Source organism: Chrysoperla carnea, chromosome 1 (assembly GCF_905475395.1).
Source record: "Chrysoperla carnea chromosome 1, inChrCarn1.1, whole genome shotgun sequence".
Taxonomy (NCBI): Eukaryota; Metazoa; Arthropoda; class Insecta; order Neuroptera; family Chrysopidae; genus Chrysoperla; species Chrysoperla carnea.
Window position 1 is genome coordinate 41,684,399 of NC_058337.1, and position 19,265 is coordinate 41,703,663.

A 19,265-nucleotide genomic window follows, 5' to 3' on the forward strand; every position below is an offset into this window, starting at 1 on the left:
CTAAAAAGAGATTTTAAGATCTAAGTTTACAAGATATCCATGGCACGAAAAATTATTATTTTTGTTTCTATATCTCATAAACTTCATTAAAATTTAAAATAAAAGTAGGCCCTTGAATTGTTTAATTGTTGTAGGAAGGAGTTTGTCATCAGGGTACAAAAGCAAGTAAAGTAACATTCTTAGGTGATACTGGGCGTTTATTAACTACCGGTTTTTCACGACATTCCGATCGACAATATGCTGTATGGAATCAGCATGATTTATCAAAACCATTAACAGTGGAGACAATTGATAGTTCTTCCGGTGTTGTATTTCCATTTTATGATTATGATACAAATGTTATTTATTTAGCTGGCAAAGGTGATGGAAACATTCGATATTATGAAGTGGTCAATGATCCACCGTATATACATTTTCTGAGCCAATTCCTTTCAGGAAATCCACAGGTAAATATAACTTATACTTTGCTGAAGTGACGATATAGTGCTTCTTGCGTCTATTCTTCATAGAATTACTCTTGCAATTATAACGGCCCTGATAATAAGATCGTATTTATGATAGTATGATGATAGATTGAAATTTTTTCTTTGATGACTTAATTTTTGGCAGGGTAAGTCAAGGTTTTAATATGGGCCAAACCCACATGACTAATCATGATTTAATTGTTTTAAATCAGTAAGTTGAACAACTTTTCTATTTGAATTTTAATGGAAAATGCGATTGTAGTTACCTCTTTTAAAATATAAGTGGTATCGTTCTCAATCAGTTAATTGTTATACTGTATTCTCTAATATACCGTAAACCTAATACTATCAAAATTAAGCGGTTAACAAAACAACAGTTGCCACCTAGACCCCCCAGCAGAAGGACCTCATTGCGAAAAGTCTCTCCATCGAAAAGCCTCAACCGTAAACCTGATACTATCTAAATTAAGCTGTTAACAAAACAATAGTTGCCACCTAGATCCCCCAGCAGAAGGACCTCATTGCGAAAAGTCTTTCCATCGAAAAGCCTCAATTTATTGAATATTTGAATCGAGTTCAAATATTCGAATTAAATTTCCATTTGAATGTTTGAACTTTCTTCGATTAGTTAAAATTTTTCAAAAAAATTACTTTTTATAAAAATTATAAAATTATTCGAAGATACTTTTAACATCGGTTCTGAATATTAGAATATCTGCTGAATTATTATAGAATTTTATCTTCAACTATTCAATAAAATGTTTCCATAAACCCTGACAGACCTTTGACAGACAATCTAAAAAGCGAAAAAAATGACTCGCTGATCGTTTTTCCCGTGTTCTGTTTGTATGTGTATATGTGCTCGTTATCTAATAGTTATCAAATTTTAAAAACAAATTGATATTTTCAGCGCGGTTTGGGTATAATGCCAAAACGTGGTTGTAACACATCACAATGTGAAGTATTCCGCTTCTACAAATTACACACAACACGTAACATGTGTGAACCAATTTCAATGGTGGTACCTCGTAAAAGTGATCAATTCCAAGAAGACTTATATCCAGATACAGTGGCAGCACGACCTGCATTAACTGCTGATGAATGGATAAGTGGGCGCAATGCACAGCCCATATTAATGTCATTAAAAACTGGTGGCAATATTACAACACATATACCACGTGTTTTTAAATCAACACCAATACAACATGTCCTGTCTTCAGAAAACAATAATCAAAAGAAATTTGCATTTTTATCATGTGAAACAATACCAGATTATCGACCAAAAGATATGAATGCTGCACGTATCATACATAATGAGAAAAGTCAAAAGACAAGCACAAACCAAACAACTAAATTCCATCAATTACAACAGATGTTTGGCAATCGAGCAAATAATATTGAGAATAATATGGATTGTGAAAATGGCGATGTTATTATTGAACCATTATATAAACAAATAGGTAGCAATAGTACTAGTACACAATTTGATAATGAAAGTGACTTACAGAAAGCGTACAATCGACAATGTGAGGAAATACGATTACTTAAAAAACAACTAGCAAATAGTGATGTTAAAATACACGAACTTGAGGAGCAAATTAAACGATTACAAAAATAATTTTAATACGTTTTAAAATCAGTATTTTTTTATTAAGTTCAACTTGCATTGGTAAAATTTCATAAAACTTCAAAGCGCGATTTTGAAGCGGGAGGAACATTATTCTTTGTAATTCAGCTTTTCTGATTAAAAAAATTTGAAAATGAGCGAAACAATAGTATTCTCCCGATTTCCTATTCAAAATACAGGGAGAGTATTTTTGCATTGCATATTTTAGGTATTTTTACATCTAAAGCTTACCCAATAAATTGACGCTATTTCGTAAGTTTCAACTTACTTTTTATTAGTGAAAAATATCGTGCAATTGGAAAAACTTGACCCAACGTTGCAGTAAGTCTAAATTTTAGTTTAAATTTACTAATTTTTTCCTCATAAACACGCCACAAGCATTTAATTTAACAAAAAAAAATAGAAGATGTGAGTTCGTTCTCGCTCCAGTGTACCATTCTTTAGATTTAACATTGAAGATAAAGATGTAAGAAAGAAGGTAAAAATGTAAGAAAACAAAACTAATATATTTTTTACCGATGCAAATAGGTCTTATGATAAAAGCAGCTTATAGCTTTTTTTAAAATTAAATTTTAATTATTAGCTTTTGTAAGTCAGCTTTATTAGCTATCAGAAAAGTATATCAATAAAAACAATTTATGTGTATGTCAGAAAGCTTAAAGGCAAAACAAAAATATACTTAAAACGATATGCTTTTATTACAAATGATTTTATATTTCGTGATTGCATCGTGGTTCTAATAAAAGTAGCTTATCGCCAGAGCATTAGCTGATTGGGATAGCTAAAACTCCATGGTTCGTGTCTCAATTTATTCATTTATAAAAATAATTAGACTTGTTCGTCAAAATAAGTACGGAAACAACGTAATAATAGTACGAAATGACACAATATGAATTCAGTATCGAACAGAAACGTCTATATAGAATAAGTTTACGAATGACATAGAGTCTGTAAATATCTTTAAAACGAAACGAAGCTTTATATGGAAAAAGAGACCGAATGCAAGGATTTTACAATGGTAATCAAATTAGAATTAATACGAAAATCACTGTTGAGAAGCTTATCACATTGATTCTAAATACCATCGACACATACACTGTATCTACGTTGATCGTAGATTCTATTGTATTCCATATCAAGATTATTTTTTTAATTGACAAAAAATAAATTATTTTTTAACTATACTACATTCCAATAAAGACAGTAAATAACGAAGGGTTATCAAAACAAAATGTGCCCTTTATGGAATAGTTTAGTTTTGTATTCAAATATTGTGATAATAATTGTTATATTGAAAATTTTTTGTAATGATAAGATAAACGACATGAAATTTGAAACAAAAAAAATATACAAATAATAATATTGTTTTGGTATACAAAAGTTATTTTTGTAATTGTATAGTAATTATTATAGAAAGCAAACAAATGCAATATTTGAATGTAGTTATATAATGGTTGATCACTGCTTTATTTTACTTTTTGTTGAAAATTTTACATAAAGTATCTGTTTAAATTAAATGTAGAACGTTGCGTGTAGAATCGAATTGGATACCGTACGTGGAAATATTTATAAGTTCTATATTTTTTTATTATAAATTTAATTTTTAAATAATATTATTATATAAATTATGTGATTATTGTGTGAAAACCCATATTGATTCGCCACTCCAAGCATCCATTGATAACACTATAATGCCGGTTGGAGAGGGTGTAAACATTATCTCAGAACATTATTAAATTACAAAAAAAGGGAATTTCTACTACTTGACTTACGAGCTAGAGCTGTGAATGATATTTAATAGATAATATGCTATAATTTTTGTTTATTTATACCAGATGTTTATATCCTCTTCAACCGCCATTACAGAATTATTAATACATAGACATATAAAGGTTTTATATCTATGGAATAATATAATGAAAAGATACAGATGATAGATCTTATAAATATTTCCGGGCGTGGCACTGAATTTGTTTCAACAAGCGAACGAATGTCTCTTAAATGTTTTATTTTCACTATAGGAGTCGTCAGAATGATATTATTGATTGGGTATTAAAACATCGGGGAAAATGTTTAATATAAATTGATTGTGTTTTAAAAATTTCATGGGCTATTGGACCAACACGTTTCGGCGCTAATACGTTAAAATTATTTCACAATTATGTAGTATTTTATTTGGTTTGTTAGACATCTATTTGAAAACTTCACAAATTTAAAAAATTATGCCAAGGCTAAAGAATTACTAAGACTAAGACCTATTACCTAAGACGGTAATAAGACATTAGTATTCAGGACCTTTTAATCTTGATGTTCCCTTTTGATTTTAACACTCTTTTTACAAGCTATATTGCAAACGTGGGGTTCTATGAAAAAGGGTATAGAATTTATTTAGAAGTTCCTTCGTCAACTCAAGAAACCCACTTGAATTCCGAAAATAAAGTATAATAATTATGGAAAAATGAATGAACACTAGGTTCAAACTTTTGAATTGGAGTAGATAAAATAAAGTGAAAATGATGGAAATTGGACTTAAAATACGAACATTGCTCGGTTCAAAATTTTTAAAAATAAAATAACGTACATTAGTCTGGATTTTATATAATAATATTTTGTTATTATTTATTATTTTTATTTAAATTTATAGATAATATTATTAAATTATTTTATTTTAAAATTTATCTTCTCTTTCTTTATGTTAATTTTCAACAAATTTTGTAAATTAAAAATTGTGATACCTTTTTAATAATTAGCTATATCAGGTAATCAAACTCAACAAATTTGAGTTTTTTTTAGCTATATATACGTACATGTTAGCTATTTATTCGTGTTTTTTATAAGCTTTGATATCTTTATATACATTAACGTATGATAAAGTCAAAATAAATGAACTTAAATGTTTCAATATTATATTATACAACAACACAAATTTATATCATAATATTATATAAAATGAATGAAACTGCCAAATTATATTTGCAAAGAAATTTTAAACGTTTTATTCATTTTTTGCTTGGATTATATGTTTTTATGTTTGAAACATTCTAATTTTAATTATATGTTCTTTTGTTCTTTTATTGTAATACGTTATGTTAAAATCATATTTTTGTATTTGTTTGTTAATTGTACCTTTATTAGGTGGTTAATTATTATTATTGTCATATATTATTGAATGATTTTGTGTTTAAAATAAAAAAAAAAAAAACAACAATGCTTAAAACCAAAGTGTTAATTATTGTGCAGCATTTATAAAATTTAAATTAAAATAAAAAAGCATTAAACTAACGTTTATCTTTATATAATACGCCCTTATTTCAATTGTAAATAATCACCCGAATTTTGTGCTTCAAGCTCTGGCGAAATAATCCGGAAAATTAACAAGTAGAATATTAAATTAAATTAAAAGCAGAAATTTATTTATCAAATTTACACTGAACTAGTTTTATACATCAAATTCATCCTTTTACGTTTATTTGTGGGATATTAAATTTTCCGAAGATTTTTGTTGATTTTTTCTCGAGTACTTCTCGAATCGACAAATTATTTACAAAAAACGGAAGTAGCAACTCACCAGAGATAGTATATTTTTATCATTTTCGCTGATCAAGATTTTAATTTTGTGACCTAGTTCCAAGTTTCCAATTTTTTCCAGGTCGATCGCTTTATGTTCCTTTACTTTTTATGAGATAATACTAACCTCTCTATGAACACCTCTTTTCTAATTTCAATGTACACTATCTCTTGTGTTTATAATGTGTGTTTTTTTCTTCTAGGCAGCAGTTTTATCATCGTCATTGCCATTTTGAAACAGATTCTTTTTTATTCGTTTTGCGTCTTTTAAAGACTAAATGTACTTGCGTCAAATGTACGTAATTTCCATGATTTTGCATATCTGGCTCCAGTCCTTAGTTGCGACACTCTTGGTCCTTATAACTGTTTTCTAAATATAAATTTTTCTGATCTTTTAAAGGCTTTTTGTTTGTTTTTAAGACTTAATTTTTTTTTTCTAAATTTCCATAGCAGAGTTTCATTTGTGTAAAATATAGTCTCTCGCTTTATGATAAGATTAACTAACATTTTTAGGTTTTGGAGACATAAAAGAATTTCAAAGATCACATCGAATAAAGTATATTGCATGTAAAAAAAGAAATAGGTAGGTAATTGAAAAGATTTTTATTAGTTGGAAGAAACCTGTGGTTTTATTTATCTGGAGTTACTATTACTTTATTTTAGGTCCTAATCAATTTGAAAGAAAGGTTTCACGCGAGACGAAGCGGAATACCAGACTTCGTCTCTCGTCATTTTTTTAATGTGTGAAATGAAATTGATATAGGATTTTATATTTCTTAATTTATGTATTAATAAAATTTAATTTTTTCAACAAATTTATTAGAAATTATTATAAAATATAAAATTATTTACAGTTACAAAAACTTAAATAATAAAAACGGCATGAATACAAAACATTACGTAGGTACTACAATGAATGACCGTTGTCAACAAAATTTACAAATTAATTGGAATGATTTTGTGCTTAAAATTAAAGAGATTCATGTCTATTTGAGTCAGTTTTAAACAACATTGTTTATAGTGTTTACTTGAATTACACAATGGCCGTGTTCGGAGCAACAAAGAGCTGAGTATACTAATCATTAAGCTAGACACTCAGTATTACTAACTCTGTACTTGTCTTGTACAAATTTGCTAACAAAATAGTCATTATATATGATTTAAATCATAATTTGATTGAGTGTCTGGCTTATCATATAAAGGACTTTGCTGTTTTGAACAGGACCAATAATTGTCATTTTAATAATTACCAAAATCTTTGGTATTTATGTCATTCGAGCAAACACAAATGAAGAATTAATGTATAGTCATGTACTTTATATAGTAATTTGTTTCATAAACAGACTATACACAGTGGCCACAAGAATAGTATTTCAAAATTTAATGAATTTTGTTTAGTTTTGAAAAAATATTGTTGAAAATTTAAATAAATATATATTTAAAATCTGTCAATTTATAATAATTTAGGGCTAACATTCACAATAAAACCAATCCACTGGTCAGAACGTTCAGCCGATTCGTCAGTTAGTGAATTTTAGCAGATTTACAGATGGTAACTGGTTGATTTTTTTTATCGGTAGTATAGATAACTGTACACATCCGTAGTTTGTGTAAAGTTTTGCCAGACCATTTAAAACAAAAACAGTAGATTCGATAAAAATACGGTTGACTGTATTTTTGCTTAAATTCGAATTTTTACCGAATTAAAAAATTCTTAATTAGCAAAAATAATTAGTTACAAAAATTGTTTAAAATTAAATTCAAAATATACGTTCAGGTGCGAAAAATAATGGCTTAGAATGATTTTTCATTATTATAAATGCGCCACCAAAATAATAAAAAACGGTAGATTACGGGAAAAAAATGTTATAACGCACGGTACCGTTTTAACGGAAAATCTGGCAACACTGTTGTGTATGATTGAGAATCGTGTGGTAAACGAGTAATGTAGGATTGGTTCGCAGATGGTTCGCAGTTGGAGTCACATTCTGATTAACTAAGTGAATGGCTGATTGTTAGTTTATTGAGTCAAGTTTTGTCTTTTTACTGATAATTTTATGTCGAATTATAATAGCCTTTGAAATATTTGTTTTAATTCGGTTTGTGGCCACTTTGGCAAATTGTGCATTGCAAAACTGTTCCTAAGAATAACGTATACACTAAACATATATTTTTAAAGTACAGTTAGTATTGATAAAATAATAATAAAAATCGATGGAAGATATTGATATTTTGTTGATAGTAAGTGATTTGATGAATTGCAGCCATCTCCAGTGCATGTAAATACACACGTACGATACTCCAAAATGTCACCAGGTTGTTTTACATAATTACAATAATTACCTAAATCTAATGATGAACAAAATCGTTTAGCTCCAATACCACCTACAAATAAATAATAACATATTAGAAAATGAAAAATCATAGGGAAATAAACATTGAGTGTTAGAAAAGAATCAGAACAGCAGAATAACTCGAAAAAAAATTATATTAGAAAAAGTTTTAGTTGCTCTGAAATTGAGCGTGACTATCAAGGCAATAAAAAGTAAAATCTTACTCTTAACGGGTAAGAGATCGAGGAATACTTTAAATTAAGGTTGTTCCTCATAAAAAATCTAGCAATTTTTGTTCGAAACATTCTTTCAAAAACTGAATAAATTTGGTAGAAGTTAAATTCAAATTCAATTCTTAATATGCAGATAACTTTTTGCATTCGAGTTCAGTTAGTAAAAAGATATAAAGAAAATTTTTTAATTACAAAGTTGGTCTGTGTAAAAGAAAGGATGTATTTTTTTGGATCCATTTTTCTGAAAAATAATTAGACAAATATTGAACGCAAATCTTCTGCTATTCCGATAATTTTTTTAAAACACCGTATAAATAACATTTATTGTTCATTCGAGACACTTAAATCATGACAACAATTTCGTCTACAATAACACAGGTTACATAATTGTTTTCCAAGGTAAGTGTTTAAAGTTATTCAATCCGAATAATTCAACCAATGAGGTTACTTGTGATAACCTTTTAAATCAATCTTTTTATTTATCTTACGTTTACAAAGAGTGTTTTGAATGCCTGGAACGCAATAAATTATTTCAATCATTCCAGTTTCAGTTAAATGATATAAGTTTTGCCACCGTGTTTTTGTAAACTGGGTTTTAGGAAAAGCATTTTTAACTAATTATGCTACAGGCTTTTCAATTTAAATAAAAACATGCTAATTATAAAAACAATTTTATTTTTATTTTTAATCATAAGACCAAGTTTGACTCCAATGATGTGGTAAATAAAAGTAAAAGAGATTACATTATCATTGTTAGATCATCGCAGATTGCCGGAACATTGAAGTCTTACCTTGAATGTATGAAGAATAGATACTTAAATAAAAAATGTATCCGGGTTAAGCGTATGTAGCTTGATGAAGTGATGCAAGATTTCGAAAATTTTTTGGATAAGACAAAATAAATTGTTCTTAAATATTGATGAGAAGTTTTCTACTGACACGAAACCTGTTTACTTGAAAAATAACCGCAAAATTTTTGTTGTTTTTGCGATTAAACAACAAGGCTCTAATCAAGCAAAAAGGACATGCAAGAATAGGTACGTGAATTTTCTGTTGAGGAACAGAACCTTGGGAAGATTCAAGGTTACTCAAACATAGAAAAAAAAATTTTTTTGCAATGGCCGGATGTGTTGCTGATGTTTTGTTAGAATCTTAATAGTAATGTTAAAAAATATAAGCCAATTTACCAATAAGAAATCTGGGGACACCTGCGACCCAAGTCACTTTCAAGTGGAAGGGAATTAAGAGTATATACAAGCTTGCAGTGAAATAATGTATAATTTTTAACTACACTGTACTATTCAATTTTTTGTATTATTTATATTGTATACAAACAATATAGAGTGTGCGATGAGTTAAAATTCTGTTAATATAGTTATTTCTTTTTAACACAATAATCCCGACTCGAAACGACTCGATCGAATGTTATGAAAATCTTTTCGGATCATATTGCTGTTAATACAAAACAAATTTTTTGTTTAAAAATTGATTAAATTTGGCATAAAGAGTAAATTTAATCAAAAATCGAGTTCATTTAACAATTGGGTGAGTAGTTTTTGTAACATCGCCTAAAACCCTGAATGAAATTTGTTATATCCGAGCAAATTTGTTATCATCGTTATTATACTGAATAATCCATAGAAAAGTTTGGAAACTGAAAAATCCATAGAAAAGTTCTGGATTTGCGATAAACCTTGCTTGTAACAAATTATACTCTTATCTATTACCTTTTGATAAATACAATGAATTATAAAAGAAAAAATACATTGACATGCAAGTGAAAAGTAAATTATCCATTACCATCCATTGGTGTCGATTTAATGCAATATTGTGCTTCAAATACATGATCGCAACTAGTTGGTTCAATGCCACCCATATGTATTAAGCCTTCCGCACAATCTAATGATGTAGTTGTTGAACATTGATAACATTTTAGCGTGATAACTGAATTTTCATCGTGCAAAAGTTACCAAAATAAAGCATTTAATCCAAATCAATGCAGCATTAAAAAAATTAGTAAAAAATGCAAGTAATTTTCAATTAGTATATGAATATGTATTGGAAGTAAGTAATATTGGGTTATAAAATATTTAACAATAACCGTAAGCTTTTTGATTCTAATGCTTTTTTGAAATATACAATAGCCGAGGTTGTTAGATATATGATGTGAATCCGAGATGAGATACCCGAGAATAATATTATTAATTTGATCTGATTTTAATCATTGAACTGTTCTTTTGCACTTAACGTGATTCAACCTGTGAGTATTGGAGTCGATAATTGCTAAGTCAATATAGCAATTTTCGCGCCACACCACTTCGAAAAAAAGCAGTCAAATATAATGAAATTTGTCATGTACAATCTGAATATAATAATGGAAGACCAGATGTAAAGTTTTTTGGATATTTTTTGTTGTTGCCCGTATTACATATATTGAAATCTAAGAAGTTGATTTATTTTTCCAAAATAAACTCTATTTTTGTCATCAATTTCCCTGAACCAAAATTTTATATTTTGCTTCGCTTTGTTTGGTTGGAGTTTATGATAAATTTCTGAAAGTAAGCCAAGGTAGCACGAGCCCCAAGTTTAGACTTGCGGTTGAAATTATTATAACTTCATGAATGTAGACGAAAAATAAGAATAAATATTTTCGATATCTGCCTTGGTTTTCGAAATAATGAAAGCTAAATAATTAAATAAAATTTTCAATTTTCGATATTTTGAAAATTACTGAAAAATTTTATTCCTAGTTTTCGTCTTATATTGTCAAGTTATAACTTAATTGACCATCAAAATTGAAAATATATTATATCTTTTTTTAAGTTTGTGTCCCCACTATGATGCTCATACATCCTTCATTAGCCGGGCACAACGGGATTTTTTGTTTTTTAAATAATTTATTAAGGTTTTTACATTAATTTAAATAGTTTTTTTTAAATTTCCAACGACTAGTTTAGGAGATATTTATAAAAACATATCATCCATCTACCATTTTCCCATAAGACCAATGTTAAATATGTCTACTTTTGAAGTCATTTTATTATTTAATAATCAAGCAAACCCTCCCCCCTCCCCTTAAAATTTTCAAAATTGATTTAGACTAAGTCCAATTTCATATAAAAAAACAGGATTTTTATCCAAAATTGCCCTGGCGCTTGTACATCCTTAAACGATCGCAAGAATATGTGACTGACTTAGCACTATAACCTTACCTAACCTAACGTAGTGCGCTTAGTGGTGAATCCATTGCTAAGTCTCAGATTTATCTGTATATTTTGTTATTGAAAGTAAAATAATTTTGACTTAACTATTCGTAATGAAATAATCAGTTAATTTCTCTATTTTTATATTCAGATTATCTAACAAATATTTGAAAATGATTATTGGGAAAATCATTAATGACGTCTAAATCTTAAAAGAATCAGCAGTGCTGCAATGATCTTTGGAATAACTAGACTATTAAAAGAATTGGCTAGAATGACAAGTTCATTTATACATCTAACAGTCTTGTTGCAAATTTCTATGGTTTCTTAATAATATCTTTTCATTTATTCAAAATCTCGTGAAACACAGTTTAAACCTGTTATCGAAGTTCTATTTTAATACTCCGGTTGTTGCATAGTTCAATGATTTATCCAATAGATTTTCTAATTAAAATTTGAATAAATTCTATTTTTAATCAATAAAACTCAATATTTTAGAACCCAATACAATAAAAAAAATAATACATGAACAAATTTATATTAATTATAAAAAAATATGCCCAAAAAAATTATACTAAAAAACGTGCCATATAGATGATTGGTAAATACCTAAAAATAAATGGATGCCACCTTAATACAGAATACTGATAATACATTATTGAAAATGAAAACCCTCATACGCCGTAGTTTGTTAAGAATAATAATAGTAATAGGGATGATTTATAAATGTTATTACTAGAAAAATGTTAATAAATATGTTACACCACCGTTTTTATATATGTGTGTTTTTTGTTTCAGAATTTTATAAAATACCTTCGAATCGACCGATATGTTTTATACAATATTTTGCACCGTAAACACTATCACATGACTTTGGTTCCATATCATAATCACTTAGCCATTCATTACATTGAAATGGATGCTGTGTAGAATTGGTTCCAGAACATTGGAAGCATTTTATTGATATTGCTAAATAAACAAAATAAAAAATAAAACTAAAATAAAAAAATAAAATAATGAATTTAAAAAAAAAGTAATAATAAATTATAAAAAGGTAATAAAACATCAAAAAAAATAAAGTTTAAAAATAAAATTAAGTTTAAAAAAATTAATAATAAGTTATAATAAAATAATAAAAATTAAACAAAAAGAAAAAATAAAATAAAGTAATAAAGTTAAAACTTTAAAAAAATGTTTCCTAGTGCTTTTAGCCAAGATTAACACAGAGGCTGTGTTATAGGATAAATCTGAATGCAATGTCTCCTCACATACCCGCTTCTGTATCAAATTACTTGTAGGTTTTCAACACTGATCTCTATATGACTGGATAGAGGATCTATATGGTGTAAAAAAATAAAATCAAAAACCTTTCTATCTCTATATTGATTGTATTGAAGAATCCCCAGCGCCTCAGAATGAGTGGATGGGAACTAAATAAAATCATTCAATGCATACTATGTTTTATTTATTTTTTAGTTCTAGCCACTCATTTGGTGGCGCTAGTATATATATAAATATATTTATATTATTGAATTCTCTATCCAGTTATATCGAGATCAGTGGTTTTCAAAGACAAGAGTGATGGTTTACAATCCATCGTATACTTCATTTAAGTGTGATTGTCGAAGATTTCCAATTTGTGAATTTCAACTTAATTGCCTTAACTAAGTGACGTTCTCATTAAATCAGCATAGAATCTCGAAAGTGAAGAGTTGATACGAGCCCCCTGAATGTATGAAAAAATTATAATAATAAAGATCAAAGATTTATTTTCGTTTTAAAAGGAATAAATTTATTTATTCTAGGTTCATAATCCTCTGCTCTAGATTGACCTCCACCTTTTGTACATAGACATGACCCAGTAGGAAATGTTGCACTATAGACAGAAAATAACAGTACAATAACGGCAGAATCGCGGCTTTCATCGATCAGGCCGATAAAGAAGATAAGATGCAATTATCTTGGTGAAAGAAAGGAAGGTATGACAGAGTAAGTTTAAATTAAAAGTTTGTGGATTTGACTGAACATTGTCGCCGAATATTATAAGAAATTGTGCACTAGGAGAGAATCTCCAGATCTCTCCGAAAAAAGCATATTACATGCGACTAATTATTATAAAGAATGCCTCTGTCTAATATTGGAAAAAAACGCTTACTAGTTATAAAAACACATTACGACATAGTTTTGTAAAATTGTATAGCAAATAAGAGATATTAAGGACTTCTTTAACAAGAAGTTAAGAAAGTTAAAAACTTCGCACGAAGCTGGGGAAGGATTAGAAAACTCTCCGATTGAGTGGAAGAGAGTAACTTAACCGAGAAAATCACTTATTGATAGGAGATATTTTGAATAATGAAGGGAAATTTCGATTAATTTAAAATTATTTTCTTCCTGATTGTTTATTTTCCGTACCCCCTTAACTACTACTTCATATCTTTAATATATTATTAGAAGACTGTCAAACACAGATGTCGAGAATATATTTTAAAATAGACATGATAAAAAGCTCCATAACAAAGACTAACGTGTGGCTGACTATATTACATACTTACGTATAAAGATATCGCTTTAGTTGAGAAAGCTCATCTATGTATTTATCTGGTTTTATACAAACAGTGTATCTACTTTGTTTGTTTGTTCGTTTAAACAAAGTATATTTTATAGTATATATTTTAGATGTGTTGTGGGATGATTTACATATTTAATTAATTCTATTTTGCATTATATAAAGGTATTAAAACAAATAACAACTGTAATTAAAACATTTACTATTCCGTAAGTATTATAAATAAATCATTAAAACAACTAATTAATTACAAAAACAAAAAAATCCGATTACAATTGGTTCGTTAGTGAAGTTTTTATGATATGAGACTTTCCCTACATAATAGCTTTGCGGATTTTTTCAAAATAGAAATATGTATCGTACCAACATTTCAACAAATTTTTGTCCATGAAAACGCTTGTGTAAAATATTTTCATGTCCGAATAAATGCAGTTGAAAAGTACCTGTACACTATAGCTAAAGTTGTAGAGGTCACTAATTAGATTCAAGAATAGGCTTTTGTCCACTAAGAATAAATCGGTTGGATAAAAGTTTCCAATGATTAATCATGACATGCAGATAACAAAACACAAAATTAATTTTTAGAAAATATAAGGATTATTATTATTTAAAAAATAATAAATTTAAAATTATACATTTGGTCACGTGACTGACAACAGCAATCAGATGTACTTTGAAGCTACTACGCCACGCCATATGGAAGGCTATGTAAGCTTACAAATATAAAAACATGTAAACTTGCAAATGCTAAAAAATTTTCATTTACAAATATGATTGTATGTCACGGTTTGATGTCATTCAGAACGCCATGACATTCTACACTGTTTTAGAAATAAAGAATTGGTTTTTAAAATAAAAATACATAGGGTAAATAAATACGTAACGTACAAACCAATTTTTCAAATTTAGGACAAAAGCCTATAATGTACACAGCATATAGAGCTTCCTTTCACACAATATGCATTTTCTAGACTAGCTCTATTCAGTATTAGACTAGATGTAGTATTTTGAGAGGTCAAGGTAAACAATTTTTTCGATTTTGCTTTGGACGGGACTGAGCTGACTTACCAGCTGTGATGAGAATGAGAAAATATTTCCAAGATTTCCATTTTTCGCAAAATCTGCGATTTTGTAGGCTCTGTCATGTTTACTAAATGAATTTTATAATATCATAACTTTCGAAAACGATGGGCATAAAGTTACAACTTTGCAAATAGCAAAAAGGTTGAAATAAAGAATTGATTCAAAAATATTGTAGAAGTAATAGTCAATAGCAAAAAATCTTACGGTCTGGTCTGTATACTGAATAGAGAAGCTGCTCGAAGTGAATCAACAAAATAACTTATTTATAGAGTTGAATCGCATGACACGAGAAAAGTAGTTGCAAAATCACATATCTTCAGTTCTACGATGAGTCGTATGTAAGACGAATGCGCAATATAAGCCATATTTGACACTTATGTGATATTCTCTATGTCAAGTATGCCTTATATTGATTGCTAATGCGTATGATTTCGTTGATTTGCTCCAGGAGAGCTCTAGACTGCTCTAAATTGAACGAATCCAGTGTCCATAATTCGTTAGAGAACTCTAGCAAGCCCAAGCTATATTGTACATTGTATAGGCATCATTATGAAACTAAAAATCATGAAACATTTTTATAAACCACTATGTAGAGTATAAAAATAGAAAGTTTTTCTTCTTTTCGATAAATTTGCTGAATTAACGAAATTCCAATGATCGTTTACCTTTACATTTACATAAGTGTTTAAGAACAGTGACGTAGGTCACGGTTTTTACATGAAGTGTCTTAGCCCTTGAGAAAATCAATAAATATTCATTTTTACTTCCTTTAAACTAATATTTGTCACCATATTTGATTTGATTTTGTAACAAAAAAAAAAATTTTAATTTTCAGATCACTACCTTAAACTCGTTTATTTGATATCAACAGTAAAAACAAAAAGCATATAGATTATAGATCTAGTGAAAGCATAGCATTGTTTTTTTATATCGAAAGTTGGGGTTACTTAATTTATTTACGCAAGAGTATAAAAAATTTTTAAACGTCAAAGCCTTTCGCTTATTGTTGATGTTTATTTATGATAACGTAAACATATATACCCAAATATCTTGTCAAGTAAACTCCAAGAGGTCCGAATTCGAGTGTACTTTATTTAATTTTCTTTAATTGCAAATTACTGTAAAGGGGTTCAGATATTAAAGTTAAGTAAAACAGTTACTAAAATCAAATCCAACAAAAAATAAATCCTCGAGATAAGAATTCCGAAAGATCGGGTGTAGATTTAGACTTCATAGAAAACTTTTAAAGAGCTGAAGATTACGAGCAGAGTTTAGTTAATTAAACTTGACTATGCAGATAGATATTCACGTATAATGTTCTTTTTTCACCATTTTTCTAAAATTTGCTGTAAGAAAAAAGTTCGGATTTGGGTGGGTATATGATCTTTTTGATTACAGGCTGGTAAGCAGAAAGAAGCCTTTCATACCTAATAAATTACTTTTATAATCATTTTTTTCTTAAGTCATAAGACCGTAAAAATAAAATATCATTCAATAGGAAGTAAATTTGTGGCCTAATCCAGTGGGTCGCTTCGGAAAAGGTTAAATGAGAAAAAATATTAGTGCTTTGAGCGCAAATATTAACGATTGTATAAAACACCGGAAGTTGCCGAAATAAAACAGTTCTGAAAGAATTCATTTTTTTGAAATACAATATGTTTCATTTGAATGTTTTCTAAATCATTTGATTCAAATTTTTTTTAAATTTATTATTTATACCACTACTCATGAATGCGCTTCGGTTTTAAAGGTAGGTAGGTAATAGGCATATAAGAAGAGGGTGATTATTCTTTTCCTTTTTTTATTGTATATAATTGACTATTTCGCACAAAAAATTCAGATTAATAATCGTAGATTATGCACGTTTTAATACCATTATTATAAACTTAAAAAAGCTTGAAGGTATACAATCATATTTATATAAGTATTGTATATGATTTAGGTCAATGATATACAATGATTTTTAATATTAAAATCAAATAGGTCGAGTGTTCTTCTCTTATTTTCTACGTCTTTATTTCGAGTTGAATTTTTTAATACTTTAAAAATCATCAAAAAATGTATCACATCTATTAGCGTATATACCCATAGCGGGATAATTATTTAGAACCACTTTGTTTAAAAATACTTAATGTTAATTGATGATTCACATAAAAACTTTAATATTTTAAATTTCCTCTAAATTATCACATTTGAACTTATTTTAAGTATTTTAATGAGTTGTGATAAGAAATTTTAATAATAACAAACAAACTTTGGAATTAGTTTAAAAAAGGATATTTGTTTTTTTTTTTTTTTAAATCTTAAAAAAAATATATAAATTTGAAAATAAAGTTAATTACCTGTTTGTACGGAACAAAGAATTATTAAAACACTTAAAGATAATCGTAAACTTATATCCATTTTTTTTATTTTTTAAAATATTAAATAATATTTCTTTAAAATTAAAAAAATAATTAAACAAAACAAATGAATGTTTTAAGGTTAATAAATAGTTGACAACTTGTTTTATTTTGACACACCTACAAACTATAATAGTTTAGGCAACTTATATTACAAATAAAAATTATTAATTGCCAGCCACGATGACCAACGTCTCTAACTATACACGCAAATGAATTTGAAATGTATTGTTTACATTTAAAATTTCTTGTTGCTTGTGCATGCTATGTTATGATCATGCGTATTGTTTCTATGTACATTATGGTATACAATTAATTCATTGTAAAATAAATTTAATTAACAAATTTAATCAAACTATCTTAAATCAATTTTTATTAAATTATTACCAATTATAAAAGAAATATGATTCAGTTTATGGAATTCAAACACGATCAAAAATGAAAAAAATCATTAATGGAAAAACCGTTTTATTGTTTCTAAACTAGCAAAACCAAACACCGATAAAAAAATATGGAATCTACAAAGAATGGATTGTCCACTATTTTTAATTTTACAATTTTCACGGTTTATTTCCTTTCTTTCTTGTATATTATTATCAGATAAGTCAATCAGTCGAAATCGTAGAAGAAGTAATGATTATTTTCCGTTCTAATGATTATTTTTATTTGAAATTTGTTTTACATAATCTTGCAATAATAATAAATTAATTATAAAAACCTTAAAGTCCTATCTTTTCATTGTTCGTCAAAAAAAAAATTCCCAAAAAAGGTGTATTAAATTCAAGCATATTTTGTGCTAATTTTGTACATAAAAAAAATTTGTAACTTTAATGGATTTAAAATTTCGAATATTTTTGCATACTTAATATTAAGCTAGCACATCCCATAAAAATTTCAGGACACAATAAAATTAAAAGTGTATTAAAATCAAGGATATTTAGTGCTTATTTATAAAATTTTTTTATGTACTAAATAAGCACTAAATATACTTGATTTTAATACACGGTTCGATTTTGTGCATGCTGGAATTTTTTGTGTCCTCGCACAAATAGATGTAATTTGCATTTCGATCAAATTTTTCGAAATGATAGTTTAAGTCATTCTAAAGAAAAGTTTCCACAATCACAAGTCATGGAAATGACAGGATTTCATGTTATAGCTAAATTAAAGTTGGAAAATGTACTCATATGTATAATATATGCCTATGTGTGTATAGGCAAATAAATATACAGATATGTATAACTAAATGCATACGTATGTTTTTTAATGTAAGGGTGTTGTTTTTTAATTCTTGTTTTTTTGAAGAATATGTTGTAAATGTTCAGTGGATCAATAATATGAAGTGCTAAGATCAATATTCTCAGCTACATATATACGTATATGATTTTTGGCAATTAAATTACAATAATTTTTATATACAAATGAGTACATTTTCCAACTTTAATTTAACGATAACTTGAAATCCTGTCATTTTCATGACTTATGACCATGGAAACTTTTATTCAGAATAAATTAAACTATCATTACTTAAAATTTGAAAAAGTTTGACCGAAATGTAGCTTACATCTAATTTGTGCGTAATTATGTACTAAATTAGTTCTAAATAAGTAGAATTGATTTGAATACATACACTTTTAGATTTGCGAATTTGTATAATATGTGTGCTAGCTTAATATTAAGCTATCATACATACTCGCATCTTTAAAAAATGGAAGCAATAAAATTTTTTTTTATGTAGGTACTAAATTAGCATAAAATGTGCTTGAATTTAATACCACCAGTGAATT

General features: G+C 27.7%; 2 protein-coding genes across 3 annotated transcripts in view; one reads left to right on the top strand and one right to left on the bottom strand.

Annotated features, from left to right (window-relative positions):
* Positions 1 to 2,166, top strand: part of LOC123290435 (coronin-2B-like) — a 31,923-nt gene extending 29,757 nt beyond the window's left edge. For both annotated transcript variants that reach the window (XM_044870608.1, XM_044870609.1), the window contains exons 5-6: positions 135 to 446; positions 1,375 to 2,166. In XM_044870608.1, coding sequence (XP_044726543.1) covers positions 135 to 446; positions 1,375 to 2,082 — 1,020 coding nt within the window. In that variant the 3' untranslated portion in view covers positions 2,083 to 2,166. The remainder of the gene's footprint in view (positions 1 to 134; positions 447 to 1,374) is intronic.
* Positions 2,167 to 6,541: 4,375 nt separating this feature from the next.
* LOC123300324 (U-scoloptoxin(05)-Er1a) lies at positions 6,542 to 17,678 on the bottom strand. The gene is made up of 3 exons (XM_044882885.1): positions 17,419 to 17,678; positions 12,241 to 12,396; positions 6,542 to 8,043 (listed from the first exon to the last, which is right to left on the bottom strand). Exons 1-3 carry the CDS (start codon positions 17,477 to 17,479, stop codon positions 7,832 to 7,834), a joined length of 429 nt encoding a protein of 142 aa, XP_044738820.1. The 5' UTR covers positions 17,480 to 17,678; the 3' UTR covers positions 6,542 to 7,831.
* Between the last annotated feature and the right edge of the window lie 1,587 nt (positions 17,679 to 19,265).

Coding starts and splice junctions, on each gene's coding strand:
- LOC123300324 (XM_044882885.1), bottom strand. CDS start 17,479: ATGGATATAAGTTTACGATTATCTTTAAGTGTTTTAATAATTCTTTGT. Junction 12,397..17,418: donor TCTTTGTTCCGTACAAACAG/GTAATTAACTTT, acceptor TTGTTTATTTAG/CAATATCAATAAAATGCTTC. Junction 8,044..12,240: donor ACATATCGGTCGATTCGAAG/GTATTTTATAAA, acceptor ATTTATTTGTAG/GTGGTATTGGAGCTAAACGA.